Consider the following 26,726-nt stretch of genomic DNA (forward strand, 5'->3'; position numbering starts at 1 on the left):
TTTTACTGTTAAGACTCATAAACACGCATACCTACACACAACATTTTATATATTAACACAGCAGCCGATAGGCTTTGTAGTTCGATATTATATTTGAGGTATCTGCACCCTCCATCATCTCTGTTGGATTGTGTGTGTGTGTGTGTGTGTGTGTGTGTGTTTAAATAAATGTAATGGAGACTGGAGTGTGTATGTGTAAAGCAGCGGTTCTCAGCTGGTGGGCTGTGGCCAAAACATGGTTTATGCTGACTACACTGTGTCTTGTGGTGATTTGTTAGCTGCATTTCAGGGGGTTATATAAATACATGTCATTGTTTGATTTTTAGAAAACTTTTGTTACTTTTGTACATTAAACAATTTTGGTTTGGTCTTCATTTGATGTCAATTGTAAAGTCCTGAAGCAAGTTTAGTATTACATTTTGTAGCAGACAACAATATCTTGTGAACATATAGATGAATGTTAAATAATAAAGAAAAAGAAAAATCATCTGCACCACCGGCACTAAAGGCCCTGAGCGTGGACTGTACAGTACAGTATCATAATGATATCATGCTTTCAAGATGTATTTGCAGTTATTTTGGATACTTTTTGGATATTTTGAAGCTTAAGCTTATAGCATTACTTGTGCCTTCTCAGCGGATGTAATTAATTTACGTTATTCTCTAGTTGCTTTTATAAGCAAGCATCTGCTGAGAACATGAATATGGTTACATAGTTGACATGAAATACTATTAGAACTTTTACATGTTTAACAGCATTTTATATGTATATGTTATATATATATTAGAATAAATAATACTTTTATTTTGCTCGGATGCATTATTGTTCAAAAGTGTCAGCAAAGACATTTATAATTTTACATAATAAATGCTGTTCTATTGAACTTTCTGTTCATCAAAGAATCCTGAAAAAGTGTTAGTTAGGCATTTGCAGCACAAATGCTTTCAAATGTGATATTAACATAAAATATTTATTGATCAGCAAATCATCATATTAGAATGGATCATGTGGATGGAGGATCATGTGACACTGAAGACTGGAGTAATGATGCTGACATTTCAGCTTTTTCATCACAGGAATAAATTACATTTTAAAATATATCACAATAGAAAACTTATTTTAAATTGTAATAATATTTCACAAAATTACTGTATTTTTGATCAGATAAATGCAGCTTTGGTGAGCATAAGAGACATCTTTCAACAACAAAAAAAATCAATAAGTTTGGTATAGTGTATATTTAACTTTCCCTTATACACTCACATAAATGTTAATTCTCACAGGCATTTATTTGATGTATAAATTCTAGGGATACAATCCGGTGAAAATAAGAACGGGGTATGAAGTACATAGAAAGTGGTGCGTGTTAAACGAGTAAGATTTGGCATAAAGGGGGAAGGCAACATTGTATGAAGGGCTGACTTGCTGAGCATGAAATTGGCTGCCCAGGGGCATTAGAAACCTGAGCTCACAAACATACACTCACAGGCTAAAGCAAAGTAGACATGAAAATCAATCAACCTTAAATGGAGACTGAAGTTAGTGGAATAAAAACCTGCACCGTAGAAAAGCTTTGTATTGATCACAGACCACTACACTCCACCATTTTGGCAAAGCAAGCTGGTTTGTGATGTACACACCACACACAAACGCACACAATCATTTCATCATGTGCTTTCCCTTTTTTCCCACATGCCTCAGCTCTCAGGACCATGCGAGAACCATTTGCTCCTCAACGGCTGCCTACTTCACACCACAATCAAAAAAACACAGCACTCTCTCTCTCTCTGATTCACACACAATCATTCCAAACTCTGGTTTTAGGATAGTGTTTGTGGGACACAGAGTATCAAGATTTGGTAGATATATGAAGAAGAATATGAATATCAAGACATATGCTCTACATATTATCAGTTAATTTAAGCAATGACAAAACTATATGCTTAAAGGGGTAGTTTATGCAAAAATGAACATTTTGTCATCATTTACTCACCCTCAGTTCATACAAAACCTGTATGTCTTTATTTCTTCATACAATGTAAGCAAAACATTAGACCCCACTGACTTCCTTTGGTAAAAACACACATTTTCTAACCATATATTGTTTTGTGTTCAATAGAAGAAAAAAGTCATACAGGTTTGGAAAAACATGATGGTGAGGGCTATTTAAAGGCCTTCCTTTAAATCTACAACACACATAATGAGAAGGGGTTTTCTTTCACTTTAGGACTAAATAAAGTTTTCGGAGGGAAAAGGAGAAGTATTATGTACAGCAACTTTAATTAGAAACAGAGAGACACACATGAGTATAGAAGATATGAGAGAGAGACTAGTGGCTACAAATTCTAAATACAGAAGACTATCAAACTTTGAAAAACACAAAAAGATAGATTTGCATAAATACAAATATATAATAATAATGTTCAAATACAGATTTTTTACAAATATGTACATTGTTTTAATTACATTTTGACACAACTGCCTGCCGTATTAGATGACAAGTTTTCGAGCTCTCCTCCCCCCTCGGCTCTCTTTGCTCTGTCGTTTGTTGAATTCCCAGCTGGTATCTCACTTTCCAAGTTGAGTTTTTATGGCCAGCAGCTTATGAGAAAAAACAGAGGTACAACAGAATGGGGGAGGAAAACATTTCTGCACTTGGTATCAAATTGTCTGTGTTTGTTTGGGGAAGCAAAGTGGTTCATGTCCCATTTCTCTTTCCACATGAAAGTCTCTGACAGTCTGAAAATAGACAAGTATTATTGCTTTCAAAATACTGACAATCTAAGGCACTTTATCTTTTTCTTATTCGATAACTCAAACGAGTTATTGCACGAAAACATGGACCACCATCTCCCGTTTCATACGGTGGTTTCCCCTTGCCCGCCACTGGTCAAGCGCGTGTAGAACTTCCTCCAAGAGTGCAGCGTCTTTCCCGACCAGATCCAGAACCCCGAAGTGATCCCTACAATGAGAGTCATTAGATACTTGATCATGAAGACGGTGAAGTCGGGGGTCATGTGAGGAGCGGGGTGCATGGGACAGGGGATGGCAAGGCTCTTACAGTTCGTACTGATCCAGCTCTTCTCCCAGTGCTGCCTGAAGGCCTGCTCATAAAAAAAGCAGGCGATGACGATGGTGGCCGGGACGGTGTAGAGAACCGAGAAGACGCCTATGCGGACCATCAAGCGCTCCAGTTTCTCAGTCTTGGTGCCGTCGTGCTTCATGATAGTGCGGATGCGGAACAACGACACGAAACCGGCGAGCAGGAACGAGGTGCCAATGAAGAGGTAGATGAAGAGGGGGGCCAACACAAAGCCCCTCAAGGGATCCAGATTATTCAGGCCCACAAAGCAGACGCCACTTAACAAATCTCCATCAATCTGCCCCATGGCCAGGATGCTAATAGTTTTTACGGCCGGCACGGCCCAGGCAGCCAGGTGAAAGTACTGTGAGTTGGCTTCAATAGCCTCATGGCCCCATTTCATACCTGCCGCCAGGAACCAGGTGAGAGACAGGATGACCCACCAGATCGAAGAAGCCATGCTGAAGAAATACAGCATCATGAACAGAATCGTACACCCTTCCTTCTTCGTACCTTGAACTATGGTTTTATAGCTGTCGGGAAAAAAGCTCTCATTGCACATAACTTTATCCCCAAGAAAGTAGCCAGCGATATACGCAATGGACACCATGGTATAGCAGCCAGACAGAAAGATAATAGGACGCTCGGGGTACTTAAAACGTTGCATGTCCACTAAATAAGTGGTTACGGTGAAAAAAGTGGACGCACAGCAAAGAGAGGACCAGATAAGGATCCAAATCCGGGCAAATTCAATCTCCTGGTCCGTGAAGAACATATAGGTCCCATGTGTTCTGGAGGACTCGCACGGAGCACCACAATCCAGCTCGCCCAGGAACTTATAGCTGAGGTAGGACGGCACTTTGAGCACTGACGGGCAGCGGAACGGTTTGTCCGGCGAAGAAAACAGCTGGACGCCCGGCGTCCCTGGAGCGGGCATGTGGACGGGCGCCACCGTGGCCGTGGAGTCGTTCTGGCCCACGCAGATGTGTCCGTCTCCCAGCACCGGGAAAAGCTCGCATCTCAGCCGCTCTGGCCACTGGAAGCCAAACTTGTTCATGAGGGCCTCGCAGCCGTGCTTTGCCCTCTCGCAGATAGAGCGACATGGCGGGATGGCTTTCTCCAGAACTGTGCACACCGGAGCGTACATGGAGCACAGGAAGAATTTAAGTTCAGGCGAGCACTGTACCTTGACCAGCGGGTAAAACTGGTGGACCTCCAGCCCGGCATCCTCTTGGTTGTAGTGTCCGACCAGGTTTGGCATTATGGTTTGGTTATAAGCGATGTCTGTGCACAGGGGGATGGTTATGGGCTGACAGAAGCCGTGGTCGGGGACGGCTATCCCATTATCTCCCTGATACTGTCCAGACGCCACGAAACAGCACGGCAACATCAGTGCCAAAAACAGACACAAACTTCCACTCGCCTGCATTCTCCCGGAAAGTTCCGCCTAACTTTCACTGAATACAACGTGAGTCCACAAACTATGCTTTTGTCGACATATTATTTGATAATCGAAAACAAAAAGTCTCGATAAACTCACGAACTAGTGTAAATCGCATACTCTGCCAGGAATATCTGTTGCGCGCAGGGGCGACTCTGCATGACTTTTCCCCCTTTGTCCGCCAGACTGTTTCAAGCTCCCCCTGGGCTGCCTGTTGCTGACTTTGAAGGGAGTATGAGAAGGAGGAGGGATTTCGGGGGTCTTGAAACAGGTTTTTACTCTAAACCCCCATCACACAAGGTCTTCAGACCAATTGAATCGCTGAAGACCCATATCAACACCATATGCCATCAGTCATCTGAAAACGAAGAGTATTTTTTATAATTAAAACTATTAAGGTACTAAGTTGGTACTAAACTAAGTTGGTATAGAGAAATGAGAGAACGTGAACTTGGAAATCATCTTTTCTGCAAAATAAACAAACAAATAAATAAAAAGTATCTATCTATCTATCTATCTATCTATCTATCTATCTATCTATCTATCTATCTATCTATCTATCTATCTATCTATCTATCTATCTATCTATCTATCTATCTATCTATCTATCTATCTATCTATCTATCTATCTATCTATCTATCTATCTATCTATCTATGTTACTGATGGGTAGTGGCGACATCTTGTGGTTTTGTGTTGTTAGTGACATTCATCCTGTGTTATCGCTTTATTTCTTTTTTGCGTTTATGCTTTTTAATTAAATGTATTTCTTATATTTCACATTTTTAAAATAAGTTTAAAATCAAAAGGTTAGTAATACTGATAATAGCGATAATAATAGTGACATATTGAGGATAGGAATATCCACGACTTTCCCGAACTCTGACCTTTCCCGTGATCTCTATGGCAACGTAGAACAAGCCGGTAACGAACTTCCGGTTTACGTTAGCCTGAAGATACCGCTATCATAGAGCCTCAACAAGCACAAACAACTTGCTTGGATAATGAGGAGTAGAGCTTAGATCGGGCCCAAAAAAATCAAGCTCGACCCTACCTGAGCCCGTTGTGTCCGAGCCAGCCCGACACATTAACTGTAATTATGAGCCCGAGCCCAATTTTGACCCAATCATTTTTAATACGTGGGCCGTTATAACCAGGGGTGGCGCCAGATATTTTTTTAACGTGTGCTGAGGGGGTGCTAGATATATTACATATAAATACTTTTAATAAATTAGCAAAAATTGGCCACTTAATATTTAATATTCAATTATTTTAATGATCACAATTAAAGTATTAATTGTATTAAATTGCACAAGCACAACATTCGGCATTCAATCAAATATTATTAAAGATTTATTATTATTAATAATGTTATTTCAACACAATATCTCGTTATTTCGACATCATATGTGTGCCGAGTGTGCGTGCAATAAGCAAGATGTGCATTTGTAAATCCAGAGACACGCGTGCATTGATTTTTAATGTGTTTTCTGTAGTGTTTTCTGTCAGTGTCTGCTGCAAAGATGAAGTTGACGATCGCCATCTCCGTAGTGAACGCGCCTATAACCTAGAGAGAAATGCATCTTGGATTACATAATCAGAGAGTGTTTCGTTTAAAGACATTTAAAGCTTTCTTAAGATAGGCTATATTTCTCATGTCTGACCCCACTATGTCTCCCGATGCATCCTATCATGGTGTTCACTTTTCATAATCAACATAGATGGAAAAAATGACATTATAATATTTGAACAAATATGAAACTAAATGGTATTTAATGGCTACAACAAATATAGTAGCCTAGGCCTACATACTCTCTATCTGTACAAATTGCTGCACATTCAAGTTAATTCTCGAATTAATTTTCAAATTATTGAAAACAATAAACATACCACTTAAAAATATATACAGTTGTACTATAGCGTTACAAGAAACACTCTTTCTGCGTAGAGGGTCCGTTTATATTGGAAACAACTCCCATTCATTAAATCCTTCAGTTTTCGCGTGTTGTTTGTACACCTGACAACGTTACACGTTGAGCCACAAGGAGCCATTGCTTATCTGTCAGCATTACTACTTGTCAGTAATCAGTTTCACCCGTTTGTACCGCGACGCGAGTATCCCCTGTGTGCTATTTTTATTAAGCGTTAGGCTAAACCGGAACTGAGATACCGGCAACAGGAAGTATCGAGTGTCATGGCGACGCCCATTAAGACTCGCAGGAAAGTTGTGGATACAAACAAAGGGATTTAGAATTAATTATAATATAATTTATGTTTATATTAAGAAAATTCTAATTAAGAAAAAAAAATTGAAAAGAAAGAAAGCGAGAGAGAAAAAAAGATCAATTATTGGGACATTCATTCATTTGATAAAAAAAAAAAAAAAAAATTCTTCTGTGTTCAAGTGCGTTGCTAAGCGTAACTGCAACTCTGCACGCGACCATTACATTGATTCTGATTGGCTAATTGAAGCCGGTTTAGCCAATAGAACTGTCGGCTCGAGACCGCAAAGGCTTCGCGGGTACATCGGTGAAGAGACACGGGCGAGGTTGCGTGATCTTCTCCGAGAAATTTACGTGAAAGAATTTGGCCCGTCGTGAGGTTGACGTCTTTAATTTATTCTCACATTAAATCATCTGATTAATTAGAACAATCGTGAACAATATATATTTATAATTTATATCATTAGTAATTTATAGAGAGGCCCCCTGCCAGCAGAGTTCATTGTCAATGGAGGTAAGTTAAGAGCTTGTTGTTCTGAGGAAAAACTTTTGGCTAGTTCACTTTTTCTGTCTGCTTGTTAAGTTAACTTGGTTACCGACCGAATACAGATATCACGAAGTGTACACATAGACTACGCAATTAAAACATTCATTAGCATAGTAAGAAAAGTAACAGGCAATGATATCGACTCATGTTTAACTGTAAGGAGAACAGATATGTCGTATCACCAGGCGAAAGATAACGTTAATCCGCACAAGGCCTCATTTGACTAACGTTAGATTTAATGTACAAAAAGTCACTTGGCGCGTGTTGATAATTATATATAACATGAAAATATATGTTGGGGTGTGTGTGTGTTATTTGTCTTGTCATTATTGTCCATTTTCATATAGTTAATTTTTACCCGTATGCATAATAAAATAATAACTTTCTTCCCTTTAACTTACATTAGCACATCATTCAGACATATTCATATAATTTTCTCCTGTGTTTAAGGTTAATAATGCAGTGAAAAACAAAATCAATGTGGATACAAATGGAGCAAGAACGGTCTTTGATCGATTTCATAGTTCAGTTCCAGACTCCTACTTTTCCACCCACAAGCCTCAAGTGAGAAGACCTTCATACTGTCGTTCAAACTGTCAATACATCATAAAGATATTTTTAAAAGAATGAATACAATTATGATTTTAGAATATTCATGTGCCATTTTACCTTTCACCCATTTTCACCCTATCAAGGGAGGGTATGCAATTTGCGTGTATGTCTCAATGTATAGTAATTTAAACTACTTTTAGCAGTTATTTAGATAAAGATGCCAGATATCAGTCTCCGCCTTAAAAGACCATATGATTTTGAATGTCTTTCCAAATATTGATGGATATTTTTTGTTTTTGAAAATACTTTAAATGTATATATATATTTATATCCTTTTTTATATGCCTTTTATCAACAAATGCTGTGTTTTTCAATTTTTTACAGCATAATTTCAGTGACAGCAGATTCTTCAACTCGTTCTCGGACTGCACATTGCAAGACTGCACACCACTACCTTATACAGTTTGGCCAACTCAGGAAGACTGTAAATCGGTGGATTGGCCTCAAGTCATGCCTAATAACAGGTTATTTTTATTTTGACACATATTAATAATACTATATTTGGAAGCAACTGTAAGTTATTAACTATATTAACAGTTAAAACTGTAATCCAAAAGGGGTTTGTTGTTAAATAGCAAGCAAGCAAGCCTATTTAATTTACCACTTTTCCAAACAAATCAATGCAGTTCAAAGTGCTTTACATGCAAGAAAGAAACAATAGATACAATAGTTAGCATAAATATATATTTTTAAAAATAAAAATAGACCCATTAAAATACAAGAACAAGAATGAAGTTTATGAGGATTAAAATATAGAACAAGTAACTAAAAATGAAGACAAATGTATAAAGCATTATAAGACATTACAGGAAGGCCAGCCTAAAAAATGTTTTTAATTTAGATTTAAAACTATTAATATTTTCAGCACATCTTACTTCCTCCTGAAGGTTATTCCAGAGGCGAGGAGCATAACGGCTAAAGGCAGCATCACCAAATCTTTTAGTTCTACTTTGTGTTATAGCTAAAGAAAATAATCCGAGGATCTGAGAGTCCTTCTAGGTTCATATACTGTAAGCATTTTTGAGAGATAATCTGGAGCAAATTCATGCAATGCCTTATGAGCTAATAAAAGGTTTTTAAAATCAATACGAACACTAACAGGTAACCAGTGTAATGACTTTAATATGGGTGTAATGTGCTCTCTCTACTTAGTCTTTGCCAATACTCGAGCAGAAGTTTTTTGGATTATTTATAGTTGATTAATTGTAGTCTTTGGTTGACCAGAAAAGAGGGCATTACAGTAGTCAAGCCTGCTATTTATAAATGCATGCATTCATTTGTCTGTGTTGCTCAGAGAGAAATGGTCTTATTTTAGCAATGTTCTTTATGTGATAAATTGCTGTTTTGGTAATATTACGTACATGAGCTTTAAAATTAAAATCAGAGTCAAAGACAACTACATTTTTCTGAACTTGGCTTGGGGTTTAATCCCAGTATATTTAGTTTAAGGATCAATTTCTCTTTCTGATCTTTTGATCCAATAATCAAAACTTCTATTTTATCTTGGTTGAGTTGTAAGATTTTGTTTGACATCCAGTCATTTATGTCTTGGATGCAATTTGCAAGTGAATCAATTTTCCTCAGTGTCATCAGGAGATTCGGCTGCATATAACTGTGTATCTAATACTAATGTTTGTCTTGCATAGAAATCTGGTAGATGCCAGTAATTGTGGGAGTGAGGCTGATCTTTATGGATTAGTATCAGACATCTTGGAAGAACCAGATTCACTGGACCCATACTCCTCATACGTCTCAGAGAAGTAAGTCCCTCTTGATTTGTGTATCAGAAATTAACCTGTAATGCTAATTATTAATAATAAGTGGAAAATTGCTAATTTCTTATTAAAATGACTTTAGTAAACGATGTTTAATATCATTTCTAAGGCTGCCAATGCAATTAACATATTGAGGGAAACTTATATAACAATATAAACTGACTAGGGTTGTCACTAATGATTATTTTGGTAATCGAGTAATCAGATATTTTTTTGTGGTAATAAAAATAGACCTAAGTAAAGACCTGTGCCCGGTTGCATAAAGCACCTTAAGTTTTTCCCTTAAGTGTGATACTTAAGGGGCGATTTCCCCTTACCTAAGAGAATAACTTAAGGGTGTTGCATATAATCTCTTAAACGGTTCTCTTAGGTAAGGGAAACATTTAAGTGTTTCACGACAGCGATCCTGGATTCACGTTATAAAAGTCTGTTGTTGCCATAGATACGCAAAACACTAACACGCCGCGTCGCGTCTAGGACAACTGTATCACACACCGGACGCGCACTTTCTCAGTTTATGGCCAGCAATATTGTTATGTTTAAGGACATTATGGAATTAAGATAATGTCTGTACGTTATGTTATGTTATGACTGTACTGTACAATTAAATATAATCGTTGCTATAAGTCTGCAGTCTGAACACTTTACCTCAGAGCGTCCGTTGACTGAATGAATTGAGAATATCACCTGAAAATCCGATACACAGTAATTGTAGCCTACATTTATTGAATGGTAGCCGATTTATGCACATGTAAAACATATCCCACTACTGAAAACTCCCAGTTGCAAAAAAACGCAGTGCTATAAGCAGTTGTAACACCACAGGTAAAGAGTGGTTGCAATGTGTGACATGGTCAAGGTCGCTCTCTAGTTTGTTAGCGATGTATTGCGCAAATATTGCGCGTCGATCAAATCAGTATTCTTGCAATAATTTTTCATCGCTAAAATGGTCCAAAGGGTTCTCCCTATCCCTAAAAATTCTTCTTGGCACATAATGATCTTCAGCTGGTTCCATAAATTCAGCCATGTCGTCTTATTTTTGTCCGTGTTACTCTTAAGGTTACGATTTCCAAACCTTAAGTTATACTTAGGGAAATGACCGTTAAGGGGTTTTATGCAACACTTAACACTTTTTAAGGGATTATTTAAGTGAAAAAACAGCATTTAAGGGAAATTCTAAGTGTTTATGACGTTTCACTTAAAGAAACCCTTAAGTAACACTTAAGGGTTTTTTCCTGCAACACCCTTAGGTTTAAGGGAAACATAAGGGCGAACTTAAGGGAAAATTACACTTAAGGTGCTTTATGCAACCGGGCACAGAGCCTTTAAAATGACTTAAAATACATATATAGTAACAATGAGGCAATAATATTTGGTTCAAAAAAAGTATCAAAAGCAAGTAATCATATTGTTTATAGAACAACACTGTTAAAATACAGTGTTTCCCATAGGATTTTGTGAGACTGTGGTGGGTGGACCTCGGTCCCTCTAGGGGGGTCCCGGGGTATGCCCCACCGTAAGAAAATTGGTCAATCTGGAGCACTTTGAGAGTTCAAAATTAAGAGCTCCAACCCATATTCAGTGTGCAAATTGAACAAAGAAAAGGTCTGTGTACTGACTTGTACCTGAACTGGGAAAGGGGACTCAAACCTCTTTTAAATTGTGATATAGTTTCTCAGTCTACATTACACTACATGATAGGGGTTGCACGACTACTGATTTCTGCTAGTCGATTTCTTATCAAAACAATACTCGAGTTACTCGACTACTCATGGTTCATGCTACTGTAAATGAAAAGACATGAAATAAATCTTATCAATAAACATTTATTAATTCATAGACTAATTCAAAAATTACATAAGTAAACTCTCAAAACATTATAATGACATTTCATTTTAAAATTTTCATGCAACAGTCTAAAGCCAAATAAATAGCCGTTCTTGCCTTTCATTTCAGACGTCTGCTTCTAGGGGCCGTTCACATATCGCGTCTTTTTCGCGCTCAAGTTCATTATTTCAAATGTAGGCGCACGGTGAGCGCGCTCATAATGGAAGCAATGTGGTGCGCTAGTTTTTCCAGGGGCGCCGATGCCGCGGCGAGATGAAAACATCTCAACTTTTCAGAATGCCTCAAGCGCACCGCAGGTCATGTGACAAAAACCAATCAGCTTCAGCCTTTCCGTAACATCATCGAAAGCTCAGCCAAACATCTGATCGTAGCTGTACAGGGCGGGTTTTTCCTTCTCATCTCCAGAAATATATCTAGTAGTAAAGCTAATGCAAGGGCTAGAAATCAATTAATCTTTTGCTGATACCTCTTCGTCGTCATCATGGAGAGCGCAGTTCATGGTTGCATAGCAACGTCAGACGCCATGGGAGCGCAAGCGCTTGTAGGAGACAGTGGCACGGCCGCGCTTTCCACACGTTTTTAGACGCAATATGTGAACGGCCTCTTGCAGAGTTGGCAAATTACAATATTTTTGTCATCCTTGATGAAATACTTCCACGCATCTGACGTGTGGTGTCTGTTGGTGACGTTCGCCATTTTTAATTCATTTATGGTTAATGGACGCTCGAGTAGTCGATTGTTTCCGACAGCGTCGACTAGTGGTTGAAGTAGTCTATGCAAGCCCTACTACATGATACTAATACTAATACTAAGGCCGGCGACACACTGGATGCGTGGCGTGAGCGTGGCGTTTCTGTTGCGTGTCAGCTGCCTGGCGGCTGCGTGGCATTTTCTGTCTTTGCACACCAGAAACGTGTCTGACGCGGCGCTGCTGCTGCTAGGTGACATATAATAAGCCCCATTGGTGATATATTCGACATATGGGGAGAGAGTTGTGGAAGGCCTATACTTCATGTTAAACATAAATATATAGCAGCAAAGACAACGTTGGCAGTATTGACGGCAAAATAGGCTACAGAATATTTCGTTCTGTATTGACAGGTGCAATATTTGAAAATCGATAATATTTTTTTTAAATTACATTTATATCTGCATTTATGTCAAAACCTAGAGACTTTCAAACATCAAAATGTCATTTATTAATATGTATTCATGTCAAAATGACATATACACATCTTTTCCTATTCTATTTTGCCTGAAAACGCTTCCAACACGCTTGCGTGTTGTTTTCCGCACGGCTCCAGCAGCGCCTGAGACGCGCATGGCTCGCAGGCAGTGTGCAAGCTCTAACCTGTGGAGGGAGCCGAAATAACCGAAATAAAAGTGGAGGGAGCCGAAATAAAAACGGACACGCCACGCAGCTGAGACGCTCACGCCACGCAGCCAGTGTGTCGCCGGCCTAATAATGTTATAATATTATTCCAATGACAGTAATAGCCATCAGGGGTTTTCCTGGCTCAAAACGAGGCGGTGGTGGTAAAATCCTGATAATGTATTTTAATAATAAGACGATTAAATTTGTATTTTTCGTAGACCATCATATAGCCTACTGTGTTTCCCACAGTATTTTTGTTGGTTGAGCTCGGTACCTCTAGGGGGGTCCGGGGGCATACTCTCCCGAAAGAAATAGTTAAAATGAAGTCACTTACATTTTCAGGCATGAAAACTCCTCACCTTTCGGCGAAATTCGCCGTTTTAAAACCTAAAAGGGTCACCTACGTGATTTGTGCAGATCCGATGAGAAAATATTGAATGGGGGTGGGGGGGGGGGTCGAGGTCGAGGCCAGCATTTATCCCCTATAAAGTTACCATAAACTTCGCAGCTTTAAAAAACAATCATCATTCCTAATGCCGAAACATGACAGCCAATACGAGTCAGAGTAAAGGGCAGAAATGTTTTCAAAGTCTTTTACACCGCGAGTCTGACAACTGGACACACTGCCGAACATAGAACCGCACGTCGGAAAGCAAGCCTGAGGTAAGTTAGCTTACAATGTTAACTGTCCTGTCAGATACAGACAGCGATGTTGCCAATGTCATTATTTTTACATTTTGACATAGAAGTGGGCGAGATAATATCGCGAGCGGGCGCGGGCGCCGTGAGCGCTGAGCGAGCAGGAAACAAGTAACAGTTAGTGCAGTGTTATTCATTGCGCGGCTCGCGAGCCTCAAGTGGCTCGCCAAGCTTTAATTTGTGGCTCGCATGGCGGTAAATAATACGGTGATATGATAATGCATTCACTAGAGATATTTCATAAAAACATTAATAACAAGTAGGGCTTTAACATTACCCGTTAAAAACTCACAGTGTCAGCTCTATTACAAATAATTTCGATTGGATTGAAAGGGGTGGTTTATCGAGAGAACGTGAAAAAACTTGATCGATTGAAAACCGAAACTGAAAGGACGACGTATGACGAGCTGAACGAGCTGTTCTCGTGATGAATAAAGTGTCATATAAATGAGTATCCTTTCATTCTATAATTCTCCTTTCACTCAGCATCTGTGAAGTGAAGCAGGACAGTCCTTGTTTCAGATTATCATACAGACGACTGGTTTGGGGCATTTTTAATGCGTGATAAATAGTAGTAGTAAATAGTTTTTTTTCTCTGACACCCGATGAAATGAGTAGATCAGCGGCCCATTGGTTCTTTTCTTGATTAAGTTAGTATAGAAATTAGTACAAAACTAATTATGAAAGTTTCCTTTATTTTTCAGTGCATTTGTTTTACAATATATGGCTATTACTATCATGGGATTAATATTATAACTATTATTGTAGTAGTAATGTAGACAGACACTGTAACTAAAAGAGTTTTGAATTTTTCTTTGTTTAATTTGCACCAGATTGATGAATTTAACATTTAAAAAGCACAAAATTTCTTACGGGGGAGCATGCCCCCGAACCCCCCTAGAGTGGCAGAGGTCCACTCATCACAGTGATCCAAAAATCCTGTGAGAAACACTGGTAGCCTAATACTATGTCAATGCAGCTTACATGTTTTTTGGGGGGGTGTTCATCACTGTGGAGTATAGTTCAATTCTATTAATAAATGACAAATTTGTACTAATTTCATCTGTTCGTGTTAACTGTCACGCGTTACTCACTCATTACATTTATTTGGGGGGGGGGGGGGGGGCTGGGTATGCCGCCTTCTCACCTTTTTTACCCCTGACCTGTTTTCATGCCTGATTTTAGACACAATGACTGGCAATAAAGCCTCTGTTTAGGCTATTAAAGGTGCTCTAAGCGATGTCACGCGTTTTTTAGGCCAAAACATTTTTTGTCACATACAGTAAACATCTCATCACCATCCGCTAGCTGCCTGTCCCCTGAACACACTGTAAAAAAACACGGTCTCTGTAGACAGCCCAGGCTCCACAAATGGTAACAAAAACAAACTGGGCCAACCTGCACCACGAAACATGACAAACTGTTCCAGCCAATAACCGACAAGAAGGATTTGGGGGTGGGGTTTGGGAGGTTAGTGCGCGGATGAGGAGGAGGGAGGGTTTAAATAAATGTTATTTTTAAATCAGCCTACTTCAATGTGATATGTTACCATATTATCATGCTTAACACTGAGAATTTGAATAATTGTAATGTGATGATCAGATGCAGATATCTAAATCAAAGAATATCAAAATATCAAATATTGGGCGGTTGGCGGATGGATTATTTATTTTTAACCGTGGATTCAGGTGACTCAAAATGCACCAGATTAATGAATTTATCTTTAAGGCGAGACACTACAGGTGAATAGGGTAACATTTTTAACTAGCAGATATTACCGTGAAACTTTCCCAGTTGATTATCTACATTAAAGGGATACTTCAGGATTTAGCATTAAGCTTTGTATTAGTAGAAAACCTGTAGTATTGTCGAATTACCGTGCTTTCCACCCTCATATCCCCCTGAGACCAGAGATTTATGTATTTTTTGTCTGGAAAAATTTTTTTGGCCAGAGGCTAAAGACTACAGCCAGTAGGAGGGGCTGTCCCGCATGTTTTCAACCTGCCCATAGAGGGATCTCACTCACAGAATGTACACATAGTTCAGCCGTCTTTCTTTGGAAGCTAAGTTAACAGGCTCTTGTTCTGTGGAGAATGCTGAGTAGTAGGGGTTACCATACTCTTTTTTCCCGGACATTTCTGGCCGTCGAGATCGTCCAAAATGTCCAGGATTCGGCTTTTGCTTTCTGCGGTCGCCATTCATTGTTTACATGCACACCTTTTGTTTAAATCTAACTGAATTCATTCCGATTGGTGAATCTGAATGTAGTGTTTACATGAACGCTAAACAAGTGATCGGTTGATGTGCGTTTTAACATTGCTAAGAAAATTCCCGCTCCTCCGTGAGAGATACGAGACCGACTCATCAGTACTCACGCCACCGGCCTCGCGCAGTTCTCCCGCGGCCGTCAGCCTCGTCCTGCTCGCCACAGTAAACATAATGAATGGCGACTGTAGAATGCAAGAGCCGAATCCCGGACATTTTGGGCGATCTCGAAATCCCGGGCAAACTCATCACGGAGACTCACTAGTAGCCTAGCTTTGTTGTTTTCAACTGCGCTCTCTTGCTAGTAGGCGTTGCTTGGGAGTGGCCTCCTAGGGCAGCGAAGCAGAGTTGTTGTCTTTTATCCACATAAGCCAAAAATACATTTTCTGGCTTTTCTTAGTCTAGAAAGCTTCAAATTCAAAAATAATTTCTTCTACATAAATGACCTATTTTAAATACACATTCATCTTTCCAGAGGTGAAGTATCCCTTTAAGATGAGAAAAAATGTATTACAAGTTTTCTGTAATTTAATGTTTAAATATGCAAATTAGTCATTATCTAATTAAATATGCACTAATTTGCATATATTTTAAAAAACGAAATCTGTGTATTGGATAAAGCCAGGTTCAAAATTCTTTTTCCCTTGTGTTCACGTTAGATGGGAAAAAAATGACAGAGGGATTTATGGATATCTACTTTTATTATCCTGTAAATCAGAATATACTGTCAATAACCTTAAAAAAATGATTTTCGCCATGTTTTTTGGAATAAAATGTTATATAAATCAGGCTAGGAATAATATACAGAGGTACAATAGGTACAAGACTGGAATGTTTGGTGTATATAGGTGCTACTGAAGTGGAGACATCGCTTAGAGCACCTTTAATAGCCTAAACAGAGGCTTTATTGCCAGTCATTGTGTCTAAAATGTAAGTGACTTCATTTTAACTATTTTTTTATTGAACTGTTATGAAATCAGCGTCTCAGTTTCAATCGTGATGGTATTAAGGAAAACAGCACTCTGGTCGTGTGATGTTTCTTAACTGTATAATATGTTATAAATAACTGCGCAAGCCTCAACAGCACAACTTTGTTACCGTCAGTAACATTAGTAGGTATATACATTAGTATATCAACTATAGGCTAGGGATGTCACGATATCAAAATTCCAGTAGTCGGTACCGATACCATTACAATTTTTACGGTTCTCGGTACCAATTTCTGTACCACAGCAAAATCTGTTGGAACTATTTTTCTATTTTATTTAACTATTTGAAAAAAATATTAAATTCAATTCAATGACTTTATGACGGTAATCATAAGTAATACATATAAGCATTAAAGGCTACATGCTGTTTAAACGTAAATATTGCTTATAAAAAAAATCGTATGGAGACGTAGCTAAATCTACTGTACAGTAGCCTAATATAATTACTTCTGTCAATTTCTTCAAGTTAAACCGAACTTTTATTTTGACGGGTTGCCGTGAAGACCTTTTAGTTTCTGTGTGTGTATGATATGATGATAGTTTTTTTCTCAAATTAAATGGTAAAATGCTCATGAAGTGTCTGGAGATGAATTTCATCATGTCATCATTAGGGATGCAACGGTACACGGTAAAATACCGGACCGTTCGGTCAGCCCTGCACGGGACAATCTACCCTCGTGTCCCGCGGGACTTCGGTTTTGCCATTGAGTTCGCGCTGATCCTTTTAGTTTTTGCTTTAGGCGCCGTTCACATATCGCGCCTAAAAACGCGTAGAAAACGCTAGGCGCGCGTTCTCCTTTTTCCAAAGCGCTACGGCGGTTGCGCTCCGGAGGCGTCTGTCGTTGCTAAAGCAACCATCAGCTGCGCTCTGGTTGGTTCTTGTCACGTGACCTACGGTGCGCTTGCGGCATTCTGAAAAGTTGAGAATTTTCTCCACTGCTGGGGACATCGTTAGTGCCAACCGGTCTCGCCTTGCACCAGACAGTGTTGATAGACTCATCTTTTTGCACAAGAATCTCTCAATAGTGGATGAGTAAATAACATTGCTCTTTGTATCCTGAATGCAGTATTTTTTTTTTTATATTATTTTGCTCTGCTTTTTTTTATTCAAAGCACAAGCTAATTTATGTTTGTTAAAGGTAAAAGTGCACTTTTTCTTTCACATTGATCACTTCATATACCAGTTATCAAGGTTTGGAATTGGGATCCACTTGAATATTTTGAAGTGTGTTTGTTTACATTTTGTATTTCATATAAGTGATAGTTGAAGAGGTTGTATTACTTAGTGTTGTTCAGTACAGACTAGAGTGTTAATTTATTCCATACATTGATGTTCTTCCTACTGTGACATTCTGTTTATGCTCATAAGAAAAATAAAACATATTTTTGGGATGAAATAGCAGTCTCTTTCTGCACAAAACATGTACCGAAACCGAACCGAGACCGTGGCCAAAAAACCGAGGTACGGACCGTACCATGGGCTATCTGTACCGTTGCACCCCTAGTCATCATATCGTGAGGCAGCAGAGACTGAAAACAGCGCGAGCGTCACTCGTGCTTCAGTGTGTGTGTGTGTGTGTGTGTGAGGTAAATTAAACCGCGCGTCTGCGCCATTCATTCACACAGAGACAAGCAGAACATGCAGGGTTAATATTTAAATAGTCTTTTGCAGTTTAATATACACAGACACTATATATATAGTGGTAGGCCTATATATCGGCTACAGACAGTGCTCCAAGTAAAAAAGTTAGTCTGGAGCCCCACACTTAGATAAAAACACAGAAGCGACTTAAAGCAGCTGCCTATTAGTGGGTACCGAATACACCCGGTACTACAGAATGTTGGTATCGTCACATTTTCAGTACCAACTTGGTACCGAAGTACCGGTACTTTGACAACACTACTATAGGCTATCAGTCGCCACTTACGTTAAATTAAATGTTTTCGGTGATTCCCTAGTAATTATAATTTTTTTTTATATAATTTTTTTTTTAAATCAGGGCATTTGTCCGGTTGGGCAAGTACAATTATCTTTCACTTGTCCCTTAACAAAAACACACGTGTCCCGGACAAGCGTTAATGTCGAGCCCTGGCATATGTTTTCCTTGATTGGTTTTCCCTGAAGAGAATTACGTTGTTAAAATCGAAAGTAAAAGAGTAACGCACGTTCATTGCGTTTTACCGTGATGAGAGTTCCGTGTCTTTATTAAACTCAACACATTGTAATGATTTATCTGTCATCCACCCTTGATTAATTGGAATGTTATGTTTTATTACTTGGCCCGCCCGAACCGCGGATTATGATCCGTGCAGCACTATCGGCAAACTATACGGTTTGAGAATGGACACAGGCCGGGAACCCGCAACACAACCGTCACGGTGGAAAAAGTGTATCTGAGCAATGCATGTGACTGCCTGTCCGAGTTTTGTCGAGAGCTGGAGGCGGCACGAAATTTGACGGAGGCGGATTTGTAATTCTCTATGCAGGAAAAACCCTGATGACTTTTGGTTGTGTCAAATCATATAAATGACCGTATAGCTTAAAAAATGTGCGTATGTTAAACAATTTATTGTTTTGTGTTAATGTGTTATGTCAGTTTTAGTAATTTTATAATTTAATCCAAACATCCACCAGCTTTCTTTAAGCTTGTTGCATGAACTTGATGCATAACAAAATATTTATATTTTTGTTGTTTAACTGTTTTTAGCAGGCTACCATCTAGTCTGAAAGGTGTCTGGTCTCCAAAGTTAACAAGAGAGGATAGCATGCAGTACTTCAATAATGATGTGCAGATGCCACCCATTTCTGGATTCCCATCAAACCAGACTTGTCCTAAACCCATGACCAATGTCTGTCCTCAGACAGCAGGCAGAGAATCTCATCAGTGGGCTGAACTCCAGAATTACAATGGATTTGATGCTTGTTCACCTCCCTGTAATTTCACCTCCTGTAATGGAGAGGCTGATGCATATTCTCCTCAAGATCTCCCTCGCCCCCCAGGCCTGAACACACCCCCATCGTTAAGCTCTAACCTTTACCAGACCAGGGCAAGTAAACCTGAGCATATTACACCAGAGAAGGATGAAGGATACCGCAACACCACTAACTGCCAGTCTGATTATAGAAGCACTGTCAACAACTACTGCTGCCCTCCACAAAAAATGGATGACTCCTATTTCAGTTCATCTCATGAATTTTCATCTGTGAGCAAAGATAAAATCAGAAACTCCCAACCTTTCTCTTTGCAGGATGTCAGTAAACTGGCCTTTCTCTTGGCAGAGCAGGATATGAACTACTGCAGAGAATCGAACGGGCTTTTAGCACAGAGGAATCCAGAGGAAATCATGGCAGACCAGAAGAGTCATCCTTTTCAAAGGATGTCAGAGCTTATTACTCAAACACCAAATTTTAAGAGAGAGGTGACCCGCAACCATTTGGAGCAAAAAGGATCTAAAGCGGAGGATCTAAAGACTCTTTTACAAAATCATTATACTCCAAATGAATTTTCAGGGTTTGTGCAACCTAAACCTAAACCTTTTTCACCTACCGTCGTACCTCCAACCTTGCACCTAAACAAAGAAGCCATTCTGATAGGAAGCAGCACAGCTCAAACTGGTGTGAAGCAGTTCCAGCCTGTCCAGTCAAACCATTATCAAATTCAAGCTAACATTTCAGCAAAGACCAACAGCAACAATGGATCACAGGGGTTTGCAAAGCTCACGTCCACATCTGGAACGTTTCCATTACATCCTTCTCAACAGTTGTTCCGGGCTGCAGCGAGAGTCCCGGCTGATTTGAGTCAAGGGAATGCAGTAAATCGACATGGTGCAATAGGCCAGGTCAGTTTTGAAAGTTTAAGGAAGAAAGCAGGAAATGTGGACATTACAGATTTTGACCTCCAGCTAGAGAACAGCAGGTCGTCGGCGGGCCTCATGGTCGATGGGCATTTTAGTCAGCGATTAAGCATGAAACCCACAGTTCCTGGTTTCCCGAAAGAAGCAGACAAAAAAACAGGACTCCTGCAGAGTCCATACCAGGGGCTGGGCAGTATGTACGGAGGACAAATGAGATACAATGGAGCTAGTTCAAACTCAGCCAAAGCAACACCATCACAGCATTTCCCTTTCCTATATCAGATGGGTGATCCCAGAAAAAGTGCATGCCAACCAATTCAGTCACAACTCCCACTGCCCTACTGCTCTGCGTCCCTCATCGACAGGAATGAGTGTCAGCCTGCTGAAGATATTTCACCCTTCAGCCCCTATCTACAAGAATATATTGGGCTGAGCCAAGCATCAGGATATGGGTCGTTCTCTGGGTTTCTATCTGCCATGACTTTGCCTAAGTTTGGCAAGGCACTCGGAAGCCCCAACAGTCAACTACACTTTTACCTGGAGGAATGTTACGAGCAGTGGAGGATGCTGGAAAGAGAGAGAAAGAATGTAAGTGTGATGTTTTTGAGACATGAGGGTAGTCATGTATTTCATTCATGAATTTTCAAGTATTGTAGCCAAATAATTTATGGATTACTTTATCACTACTTCTGTCTTGGTGAATCATACTTTTAAATCACCATGTAGTTTGCATACTGAACTATATTTATTTCACAAGCATTATGAGGTAAGAAACTAATGTAATATGGTATTCTTTCTGACAGGCAGAAGCTGTTCTTACAAAGACTTACTCAGGAAAATGTGTGTCCATGATGACCAATAGCGTTTTACCCAAAATGCCTCCAAACCCATCCAGAGTGGACAGGCTCATTGTAGACCAGCTGCGGGAACAGGCCAGGGTCAGCTTTCTGTCCAATATTTTTCATAAAACTCTAGCTGAGGGTTTTCAAACAGTGGCCCACAAGAGGGTGCTAAGCATGTCTGCCAAAAAAGTGTACAAATGTAATTAAAATAATAATACATAGATAACATTTTTTTAATGTAAAATATTATTACTGTTATATTGTACCTTCAAAAATCATGAAATCTTTGAAATCATGAAAGAATAATCACAATGATTTTATTCTTTTGGCATCCATAGTTTTATGTTGTCTTCAGGTTTTGCAACAGTGTTTCTAACATGGTGGGTAGGAAAAAATAAACTTTGTCAACTCAATAGAATGTAAATATTTTACACATATGTATATTTTTTATTTTTATTTTATAATGATTATTGGTGTGTATATATATATACTGCACACACACGTATATATATATATATATATATATATATATATATATATATATATATATATATATATATATATATCAGGGCTGCACGATGTATCATTTTAGCATCGATATCGCGATGTGCGCATCGGGTTCGTAGTTGATCCATGATTCGTACAAGCTAGCTGTCCCCTGGTTCAGAACGCATGTGATTCACAGATTAATTGCAAAGTTTAACCATCATAGAGTGAGTTTATAATTTTTATGTGTTGTTATATGAAGTTCGTGAACACCGAATTCCCTTCCCTTTCTTATCTATTTGTGCTTGAACGGACATGTGCACGGAAAATTAAGTCGAAATGCCCGTCTCGACGAGTTTCCTCGTAAACTCAGTCGGTTATGAGTTGTAAACAGAAAGAAAAAGGATTCTTGTCATTACCGGTATCGGATATTATGTGCATTCGTCTTAGAGTGACAGGAGCCCATATACCCACAGCTGTTTGTGTCACCACAGTTAATCAAACAACAAAAGAGAAAAGCACTGGTGTGGCTTAAACAAAGATAAACTGAATTAATTATATTAATCATATTTAATTTATACAGACTATGACTATGAAGACTGTGCAGTTTTATTTTACATTTGAATATTCAATGTCTGTTCCTGAATACAGTAATTTACCTGAAAAACACAAAGCACTGCTCATTTCATCTGTCTTTGTTCTATTGTATTAATCTATGCTTGAAATTCGATTATAATTTTACATGCAGATGCACTACACTACAAAATTACCCCAATCATCCTAGAATGATTAATTCTCTACAAAAAAAGCCATTCAAATCATCAGTTGAAATTGTTTTCATATCGTGATATATATCACAGAAAAACAAAATATCGCAAAGTCAGTTTTTTCCAATATTGTGCAGCCCTAATATATATATATATATATATATATATATATATATATATATATATATATATATATATATATATATATATATATATATATCTCTGAAGACAACAAAAATGTTCTTTACAAGGGGATCATCATATTTGGGGGTACATGGGATGAAAATGTTTTCTTTTTTAACCCCGCTTTTGCCAGTTTTTTTATTTTATGATCTTATATTCTAGAGTTAAATGGACATTGATTTAGACTATAGTTACAGATTAGATGTTTCTTCCATATTATAATGCAAAATTGCCTTGTGTTTGTAGGTGGCAGGTTTGCTAGGCAAGATGGAACAGTTGCGGAGTTTTCCGTTTCATGCTAATATCAGCTCAGCATTGGACAGGCATCTCGAGATCATCTACATCACTCAGGCACGCCGCAAGGACGAATTCATCAATGCTAACAGCAGACAGAGGCAGCCGGCGGCCTTCTTTAGAGAGGACAGGGGTTAGTAATATTGCACTATAACAAAAAGCAGGAAGTACACATCTTGTGTAAACTAGTGTGAAGCCACAATCCTAAGAAAGTGGAAGATGACAGGGGCTGCAAATGGTATTTCCTACTCAACCTGTTGCTTAGTTAGCGTAGGTTTATCTTGTGCCTATATAATGTGTATTACAAGGTGATGATATAGACATAAAATAATAAAAGTAATGGAAATAAAATAATCCCACCCTATTACTGTGCGTTCACACCGCTGCCGGCGAGAGCGACAAAGTGGCCGGAAGTCATTCATTTTCATGAATGAGCCGGCGGCGAGCTCCTGTGAGAAGCAGCCCAGTGCATCTTGGACGGTGTGGGCGTCGAGGAGAGTCAGGTCAGCTTTATGGTAACGAGCTATGTCGGATCGGAATGTAGAAGTCCTCCGCTTGAGAGGATTCCAGAGAACGCAGTCCTGTAAACTTTGGTTCCGACCACATTAGTTCCCAAGCAAAATAGGGGAGAGGTTGATCATGTGAATTTGATAAGAAGGTGCGCAACACCATTTATAGGCAACATTTTTGCGCTAGAACGCTTGTTTTTCAGCAGGAATACAAATTAGACTAGCACTTAACCCTGAACACAAAAGCCACACCACACAAATGGCTTTTAATTGGTTTATTTCGTTAGCAAACTATAATTCACTATAATTGTTAAGTTCTTTCCATCGATCAATTTCTTACTTTGAGATTTAAAGGATTCCATGAGGTTAACTTATACCCTGCTTGGTCAGTCTGCACAAATAACGATCAACATGCTTGTTTGCTTTGCGGCCCCTTTAAATAAAGTTTAAAAAAAGACCAAGCATTTTACCTATGTCAGAGCATCCACAAATCTTTCTATGGCATTGTTGGCAGGGCAGCCAGAGTGAATTTTGACGCCATCACCGGTGGCGGTGTGAACGCACAATTATATTATAAAGTATTATGTTCAGTTAATTTGCAGTATTTGCTGATGATGTTTTTGACACAGAGTAGATTCAACACACACTCTTCCCTAACTCCCCTTAATCACGCTATTTATTTTGTATTTCAAATCTCACAGAGATACTTCTGCTGGCTTCTGCAGTGAAGGACATGTGCAGCAGCACCAGAAAGGCCCGAACTGCTCTCTGGTGTGCATTACAAATGACTTTGCCTAAAACAAGCAGTTACCTAGAGGAGGGACACGTGAAAGGTGCCTGCTCCCCTTTTGGCCCAGACAGTCCTGAGCAGAGCAGCTTGGAGAGAGTACTGACTACCCTGTGATCACTTTCTGGCAGGTATACAGTCTTTGTGTGTGTGTGTGTGTGCGTTTCCGACACAAAGTAACATCGATCTAACCTGTACAAAAAGGCATAAGAGGTGATAGGATTGCATTTTTTAGAGGAATGAATGAGTTATTTAAGTTATTCCACTATAGTGATACATTAGGCTCAGTTGTGGGCAGCAGATGGAATTCTTAGTTCATTAATATTTATCAGTCTTCTGTGAAAACCACCAATCAGATTATAATCAAATTCTCCAAAATACATGGAATTATGGCAGTAAGATCAATATTGAGCTATTTGTCCAAGGACCCCAGAGGAGCTGCCAGTAAAAACAAGGCGTTTTGAGAGAGTATAAAAAGTTTGATTCAACAGCTGTCAAAGAAAGAGCGATGAAATCAGAAGGACCTTTTAACTGGCTAATGGTGATAATGGTACAGAATGCGCAGCAAGAGTAAGGTCTGTGGCTTTGGAGGATAATGGGATATTTTTGCCCAGTTGACAGAAATGTATAAATAGTTACATAGGAAACAAAAAAAGTGTTAACGTTTTTTTGTCAGTTTAATTAGTGTCTCCTACAACCTATACAAAATACTCAGCTAATTTTAGGTCCGCTGATACACACATTCACAAAATCAAAAACAGTATTTATGAACAGCAGGATGTGTTCTAGTTTTCCTGTTATTATTTACCTATTTATTTGTGCATGATCTTCTTGATGTTAGCACTTGGTTTTTAGTGGTCTCACTGAATAAGCAATGATAATCACAATTCTCTTCTAAGTCTGTCTTTTGTTTCCGGAAAATCTGAACGTGATTTTATTTATTTGCAATTTATCTAAATTCTGAATTGAACTCAAGATATCAGTCACTATTTTTCAGTACGTGTATGTGATAAATCTGTCTGCGATGTACCTCATTTGAGGATATATTGAGTTGCTGAGAGTAACATCATTCATAGACTGAAATAAATGATGTGAACAACCTGTTACTGGCAAATGTTAGACTGACATTGTTCATATGACGTGTGCTTGTACTGTTTTGTTTCATTGCCCTTGCTTTTGTTCAAGTTTAACAATTAAAATAACACAGCAGTGAAGTCCCAGAACTCAAAGACTGATGCGTAAAACTACTGTTTATTTAATTGAACATTGATCCAAAATACAATGTTAATCAATTAATGTTGCCCTAATTAAAAAAGCAGATCCCTGTCGTTATAAAATGAAACCACTTGTAAAATAATCCAGTAAAGCTGGTAAAATTTTCTGAATTTCTGTTCACTCGGAATAATGTACGTTTTAAAACAGTGTTGCCATCAACTCACTAAAAACAGCTGGTTGGCTAAATAATGAAAGCCATTTGTAAACAAGTCCCTTTCTCTCATTCAGTTCTGAAAATCCTAGGCAAATATATTTTTTCTTTAAATCAAGCAGTTTTGGCTTAACAGAATAAACCTCACTTGGTGGTTTCCATCATAAAATCATTTAGACATTAAAGTTTTGAACCCTGAATATGGTCAAGAAACAGATTTGACCATTACAACATTTAAATTGTATTGATGTAAAGAAAAACATACGAGGTAAGCAAAGCAGTGTTTGGATAGATGAGAACAGATTGTTCAACAGTTTTACCAGTCATCAGTATTCAAGAGTTAGAGTTCTTATTGCATAAATAGAAGATTCATTGAGAAATGTTAACAGCTTTCAAGCAATCAGCAGTGACACCCAGAGAATACAAACTATAGCTTCTGATGTTCCTTTTGGACAAACTGAATCTGTGGATAAAAAAAAAAAAAAAAAGCATCTACCATAGCCTTGCAACATCCCATTTAAAAATCCAATTTGTAAAACCTACATATGACACCAAGTGTATCATATAAAAAGGCAGAGCTACATTCTCTGTGACTCAAGTTAACTGGTCACATAGTCAAGAGTGAACACGTTCATTTACACAGCTCAATTTATTGTACCAATTTTGGAATATTTTAGCGTACAAAATTTTAAATATTGTTGCTTTGATAAAATAATGCTCAA

The 26,726-nt window shown here is 38.7% G+C and overlaps 2 protein-coding genes across 3 annotated transcripts; one reads left to right on the plus strand and one right to left on the minus strand.

Moving 5' to 3' along the window:
- Positions 1 to 959: 959 nt before the first annotated feature.
- fzd2 (frizzled class receptor 2) lies at positions 960 to 4,724 on the minus strand. Its single transcript, XM_081381455.1, has 2 exons — positions 3,063 to 4,724; positions 960 to 2,963 (listed from the first exon to the last, which is right to left on the minus strand). The coding sequence occupies exons 1-2, from the start codon at positions 4,510 to 4,512 to the stop codon at positions 2,860 to 2,862; spliced, it is 1,554 nt and encodes a 517-aa protein (XP_081237581.1). The 5' UTR covers positions 4,513 to 4,724; the 3' UTR covers positions 960 to 2,859.
- A 2,316-nt stretch (positions 4,725 to 7,040) lies between these two features.
- On the plus strand, positions 7,041 to 25,804 carry moto (minamoto). 2 transcript variants are annotated; one of them, XM_081383860.1, is made up of 8 exons: positions 7,041 to 7,259; positions 7,743 to 7,856; positions 8,229 to 8,368; positions 9,551 to 9,664; positions 19,564 to 21,298; positions 21,514 to 21,648; positions 23,235 to 23,415; positions 24,493 to 25,804. In XM_081383860.1, the coding sequence occupies exons 1-8, from the start codon at positions 7,254 to 7,256 to the stop codon at positions 24,693 to 24,695; spliced, it is 2,628 nt and encodes an 875-aa protein (XP_081239986.1). In that variant the 5' UTR covers positions 7,041 to 7,253; the 3' UTR covers positions 24,696 to 25,804. The 2 variants fall into 2 exon arrangements, with proteins under 2 accessions (XP_081239986.1, XP_081239987.1); XM_081383861.1 differs by lacking the exon at positions 7,743 to 7,856.
- Positions 25,805 to 26,726: the final 922 nt, after the last annotated feature.

The sequence above is a fragment of the Scardinius erythrophthalmus genome (assembly GCF_964197995.2).
Source record: "Scardinius erythrophthalmus genome assembly, chromosome: 1".
Classification (NCBI taxonomy): domain Eukaryota; kingdom Metazoa; phylum Chordata; class Actinopteri; order Cypriniformes; family Leuciscidae; genus Scardinius; species Scardinius erythrophthalmus.

What these genes read in the sequence shown, in the direction of transcription:
- fzd2 (XM_081381455.1), bottom strand. Translation starts at nt 4,512, where the DNA reads ATGCAGGCGAGTGGAAGTTTGTGTCTGTTTTTGGCACTGATGTTGCCG. An exon ending in GAGCTGGATCAGTACGAACT is followed by an intron (nt 2,964 to 3,062) that starts GTAAGAGCCTTG and finishes CTCTCATTGTAG; the next exon opens with GGATCACTTCGGGGTTCTGG.
- moto (XM_081383860.1), top strand. An exon ending in CAAGTCATGCCTAATAACAG is followed by an intron (nt 8,369 to 9,550) that starts GTTATTTTTATT and finishes TGTCTTGCATAG; the next exon opens with AAATCTGGTAGATGCCAGTA. An exon ending in TGGAAAGAGAGAGAAAGAAT is followed by an intron (nt 21,299 to 21,513) that starts GTAAGTGTGATG and finishes TCTTTCTGACAG; the next exon opens with GCAGAAGCTGTTCTTACAAA.